Below are 6,000 nucleotides of genomic sequence, written 5' to 3'. Positions count from 1 at the left end.
AGTACGCGGGGCTGGGGTGTAGATTACCATCAAATTCAAGTGGGATTTTATTTTGAAAATAAAGTGGAAATCATCTATATTTTTGTTTTTGCGTGCTTCACACACTCACACACACACACACACACACACACACACACACACACACGTATATACACTCACACCCACACACACACACACACACACACATACACACACACACACACACACACACACACACACACACACACACACACACACACACACACACACATACTCGCTGCTGGACGGCTGTCAGCGCACAGAAGATGGTGGCGGCTGCTGCCACTGCGATGCCCACTGCGCCAGGACAGCGCGCACAACAGATTTCAGGCAGGTGTCGACGCAGCTGAGGCGCACACATGATGGTCAAATAACGGAGATAAAGCAATCTCATGTCACTGTGGACGATGCAGGGAATGGAGAGACCGGACGATGCAGCAGCAGCAGCAGCAGCAGCAGCAGCCCCAATCCATCATTTGTCTAGGGAATAAGGGGAATTCTTTGGAGGTATGGATGTATTTATCTTGTGCACGATTCAATTAGAGTGGCCGGATAAAGGCAGCACTCAGCTGTGACCTGTGGGACTCATAGTGTGAGGGGGGTGGAGACCTTTTAATTAGCCACACTCTCTCCGGGCTTTTTCGTCGTCTGCCATTTAGAAGTGGGGTCAGAGCTGCTGTGGCCAAAGTTTACTTCAGAGAAAAGGACTTCATGTAGTCTGCTCAAGACTGCATTTTTCCTTTTCTCTCAACCGTCTTGAGTGACAGAACATACAGCCAGGAACCGGCATGATCACAATATCTGGACAATTTTCCTTGGGGGCGCACTGTGACGACATTTGGTGTGACTGTGGAGACCAAAGCAATACCGATCGACACTGATCCAAGACCGGTTGGGGTTTACACACCAGTCACTGACAGCTGAGCTCCTGTAATAAAACAGTTCTCTCGGGATATTTTCTGCGCACCACGTCTCATGCTTTTTTTTTTTTTTTTTTTTGTCCTGCGGACCTCCGTGCGTGCGATCCCAAGTGCGCCTTAAGACGCAGCGGTGTCGGAGACTCCCGACTAGAATGTCAGGAAAGGACGGGGCTGAGTCCACGGAAATAGTCGCGGTTAGGCCCGGCAGCAGGGAGCATGTGGGTATAAATAAAAGGCGCTGATGGCATTTTTTTATTATTATTATTTTTTATTTATTTATATTATTTAATTTAAAGCTGGACCACAGTGTTTGAGTCAAAGCAAACCCTGTGGAGGATGCGTTCTGGATGAAGTTTTGTAGAGTTGCAAACAAAACGTGGTGAGGTCAGGAAGTATTGCTGTATATCACCGGTGGAACGGAAAACTGTGTGGGGGGGAAAACCGGGAATTGACATGAACCAGTAATGACAGTATGTTGACTGCAGCGAGCTCTTAATGACAACAACACATTTGATATTCCACACTCAGTTGCGACATCTCAAGAACCCTTAACACATTTATTCACTTCTTTGGTATTTCTCTTTTTTTTTTTTTTCCCGTTACCACATTATTTTGTTATTCTCTGAGTTTTTCCTGAATACTTTTCCAATGAGTGATACAGTGTGTGGGCAGCTGAGTGGATTTGGACAAGAACAGAGAAAGCAGCGAGTGAACCTTGCAGTCTCAAGTGCGCCAAAACAGCGTAGAGGAATGCAGGGATTGACGTCAAGAGGGCCAATAATGAACTATTCAAAATCTGTGAAAGGTCTGTTGGCGTTTCTACAGCCACTACACCGCTGAGTGGAATTTTCTCAAAGCCTTTTATTTGTGCTCTCCTTTTTAGTTTTTTTTACTTTTAAGGGTAAACGATCAGTTGTTGTACAGACTCCCCAGACTTTGCCTTACTTCCTAATCAACTTTATCTTTGCAATAACCGTCCTTTCTGCATCATCTTTTTTTTGATAGATTCAAAAGCAACATGGCATCGCCCCAACATCAACAACTGCTGCCTCGCAACACAGAAGTGAGCTGTGACTCAAGTGGAGATGGAGGCGTCTCGGTGAGGATTGGCAGTAGTGCCAAACACAAGCATGGAGGCGGGCCGCTGGGTTCAATTGGGGGAGGTTTCATCGGGGGATCCAAGCACTGCAAGTACAGCATTTCCTCCAGCTGCAGCTCCGGAGAGTCCGGAGCCAGGAGGCCCGTGGTCAAGAGCAATCGCGTACAGAAGAAGATGCCTCAGCTTTTTGAGAGATCTGCTGGTCATTTCTGGGACCCAAAGTTTGACTCCTCGATCCTGGAAGAGGCCTGTAGGGAACGGTGTTTCCCTCAGACCCAGCGGCGCTTCCGCTTTGTGCTCTTCTACCTGGTTGCCGCTGCCCTCCTCTGGGGAATATACTTTGCTAGCAACCCTTCCCGCTGTGACAGGACTGCCTTTCTCCTTCCCACCGCGTCCTTCCTCCTTTTCTGCTTTCTTCTCTTCCTCTTAACTTTTACAAAACTCTACTCTCACTACTACAACCAAGCGTCTCTGCTGCTCATCATTGTAACCTTCACCCTGACCCTGGCCCCCCAGATTCAGACATCAAGCTTCAGGGACCCGGAGACTCCCACACCTGCACCCGATGTGGAGGAGTTCAGTGGAATGGGACCCTCATACAACCTGTCCTATGACAACCTCCCGGGAGGTAACACCTGGTCCCCTTGTCTGTCTCCTGTCGGCACCTTCTCCCTCTGTATCGAGGTTCTTCTGTTGCTTTACAGCGTTCTCCATGTTCGCCTCTATGCTTCTGTTTTTCTTGGGTTTCTCTACTCTGTCTTTTTTGAGAGTTTGGGCTGGCTGCATCTGACCCAGGCCGGGGAAAACTGGATCATAGCCTCTCAATCAGACTGGGATACGTTATGTTGGCTCGGCCCAGCCAAAGCTCTACTTCACCTCTGTGCCCACGTCATCGGCATCCACCTATTCATCATGTCTGAAGTCCGGTCACGCAGCACCTTCCTTAAGGTGGGACAAGCTATCATGCATGGCAAAGATCTGGAAGTGGAGAAAGCCTTGAAGGAGCGTATGATCCACTCTGTCATGCCCAGAATTGTGGCTGATGAGCTGATGAAGCAGGGTGACGAGGAGATCGGTGATAATTCTGTTAAACGATACTCCACCAGCGGTGCAGCAGCTGTCATCTCCAGCCCTAAAAACAACAAACGCAAGAAAACTTCCATCCCTCGTGGCCAGATTATCTTCAGACCCTTCAACATGAAGCGGATGGAGCCTGTCAGCATCCTCTTTGCAGACATTGTGGGTTTCACAAAGATGTCTGCCAACAAATCTGCTCATGCCCTCGTTGGACTATTAAATGACTTATTTGGGCGTTTTGATCGACTCTGTGAGCTCACCGGCTGTGAAAAGATCAGTACTCTAGGAGACTGTTACTACTGTGTGGCTGGTTGTCCCGAACCAAGACCGGACCATGCGTATTGCTGCGTGGAGATGGGCTTGGGCATGATTCAGGCTATTGAACAGTTCTGCCAGGAGAAGAGGGAGATGGTCAACATGAGGGTGGGTGTCCACACTGGCACTGTACTGTGTGGTATCCTGGGCATGAAACGCTTCAAGTTTGACGTCTGGTCGAACGACGTCAACCTCGCCAACCTAATGGAGCAGCTGGGAGTGGCTGGGAAGGTCCACCTGTCACAGGCCACTGCCAACTTCCTGGATGATCGCTACCAGCATGAAGATGGACAAGTCATTGAGAGAATAGGACAGAGTGTGGTGGCTGACCAGCTCAAAGGTAGGTGCTCTGTGAATGTATTGCTTAAATGTCTCTGCCAAGTAGGGATGTAGTGAGTTGGGTAAATTTGGCTTCCTTTTCCAGACTTTGTTTGTTTTATTCCTTATATTCCAAATAATAGCACTCCAAAGTCAGGTTCTTACAAATTTGCTGCAGCATTGAGACTTATTGCTGCAAATGTTCCCCCAGAAGCCCACACATTTGTCTAGGCATTCTGAGGTGCTTAAGTTAATGTCCTGTAATGCCTTACTGCCAGCCCTAGAAGAAATGTCAGCCTATGTCAGCATATTTGCAGTTCAACCTGCAGGTTGATTAGACCAGTGGCAACAGAGCATTTGCATTGGTCGTGGGTCGACACAAGGTTTTAGCATCATGTAACCTTTGCAGATGTGCTAAAAAGGTTCGGAGTCCGCTACATGCCCTCTGTGGGGTTGTCATTAAGTGACTGTATCACAGAAGGACGCCATCTTCTTTCCCATCCTCCCCTCCACACCCTGTCTAGTCCTACTCTTTGTTCTGCTGTTCAATTACATTGCCTTCCAGACGTCCTCAATGTGTCCTGTTCTCTTATCCTCACTGTGAACCCCAGGGATGACTTTACAACTTAATGCAACTGTCGCCTTCTCTAATAGAGATTTGCCTGCAGCGTTATCTTCACCCCTGTATCTTATCCTCTCTTTTACTTGACTCTAAACTTCCTAACTGCAGCTTTTATTTGATACATTAATGCAAATCGCCCCAGTGTAACTAAATGTTGGCTTAATGGCTCTTTTCATCATTCAAGGCTGGCTGATCCATTATCAGCCAGTATAGGGGAGTGACAGTGTCTGACTAAGGTTGTGCAGAGGGTGTTCAGCCCTTTTTGAATTAGCATTTCAGGTTTATTTTAGTTTCAATAGATGCTGAAATGTGCTTCCTTGGAGGCTGCATGTCTGATTTTGTTCAGAACAGGCATGGATTAATCTGAACTGGTAGTTCATGGAATTTAGCAATTGTTGTGTGCTCATTAATAATATGTGCGCACAAACTACCAAACATGCTATACCTGCGGGACTCAAGCCTGGAAGTAAATGCAGTGACCTGTCAAGGAACAAGATGGAGCTGAAGTGCCTCTTGTTTACCAGTGATTTATGGGCCTGCATTTTCCCCTCATCTGTTCGATTAATGAGTGACTACCAATCTTGCTCTTGTCCTTCTTTATTATATTGTGAGGATAAATGTGTTACCCACAGTGTTATCACCACACCTCACCCCCCCTCCTCTTTCTCCTCGACTTCTTTCTTACCCTAATCATGTATTGAGTTCCTCTCTTAAGATTTATCCTTTCCCTCTAGATCTGCTATGCCAGTGAGAGCCCTAGCTGTCAGGAGAGAGTTGTGATCCCCTGCTGTAAAATTCCCTCCACGGTCTGGCTCAGTCTGTGTTAATCACTTGGTATTGCAGCCAGGCATGGATCCTGGCTGGGGCTGGTCCCTGATGACTGACTCTGAAGTGGATTTCTTTTTCTTTGACCAAGGCCCTGATTGCTGTGCAGTTGTCTTTTATGTATTTTTGATGTCCTTTTTGAGTCAGTGTGATGTTTCATTTTCTCTCTATTGGCTTTTGAGTGATTTTACAGTTCCACTATAACTTCAGGCTGAGGCATCCTGTAGGTTCACATGTTTAAAAGTTTTTTTCTTACTGTTAGCTTCCCACTGTAATTACAAACTATTTGTGGCTCATTGTAACAGAGGTTTACATAAGGTGCAACCACGTGTGGTCAGTTGATTGTTGCAGCTGCATCCTGTCAGCTCCTCAGCACTTACCAGAGGCCTGTGGGTTTACTAACAAATAGAGATGTGGCTCTGTTCACATCCCACTGGGTGGTAACTGGTGTTTGAGGTTAAGTAAGACAGTTTGACATGATAGTTTTTAGGCTCTAACTAATGATTATTTTAATATTTTCATTACCACTTAATCTGAATTAGGGATCTTTCTGATTCATGTATTAATTGTTTAGTCTTTATAATGTCAGGAAACAGTGCCTGCTACTGTTTTTCAGAGCAAAAGGTGATGTCTTCTAAATGTGAGATGACATGTGAAGTACGAAAAAGAAAAGCAAGATTTTTGGTGGATAAAATATTTAATCTGTATTAAATTAGTTGATTCATTGTCTAATGATTAACAAATTATTTATTTAAGCATGAGTTGGCTTAAAGAATAAGAGAAAATCCGCAAATTGTTCATCCTTA

The 6,000-nt window shown here is 46.0% G+C and overlaps 1 protein-coding gene across 1 annotated transcript in view; it reads left to right on the top strand.

Annotated features, from left to right (window-relative positions):
• Window positions 1–476: 476 nt before the first annotated feature.
• The window catches only part of LOC129098413 (adenylate cyclase type 9-like), a 29,712-nt gene continuing 24,188 nt past the window's right edge, over window positions 477–6,000 (top strand). Inside the window, exons 1-2 of the mRNA XM_054607415.1 lie at window positions 477–525; window positions 1,944–3,769. Of these exons, the coding sequence (XP_054463390.1) occupies window positions 1,957–3,769 (1,813 nt within the window). The 5' untranslated portion in view covers window positions 477–525; window positions 1,944–1,956. The remainder of the gene's footprint in view (window positions 526–1,943; window positions 3,770–6,000) is intronic.

The sequence above is a fragment of the Anoplopoma fimbria genome, chromosome 11 (assembly GCF_027596085.1).
Source record: "Anoplopoma fimbria isolate UVic2021 breed Golden Eagle Sablefish chromosome 11, Afim_UVic_2022, whole genome shotgun sequence".
NCBI classification, from domain to species: Eukaryota; Metazoa; Chordata; class Actinopteri; order Perciformes; family Anoplopomatidae; genus Anoplopoma; species Anoplopoma fimbria.
The sequence above is the reverse complement of the archived record's forward strand: the minus strand, read 5'-3'. Positions and strand labels throughout refer to the sequence as shown.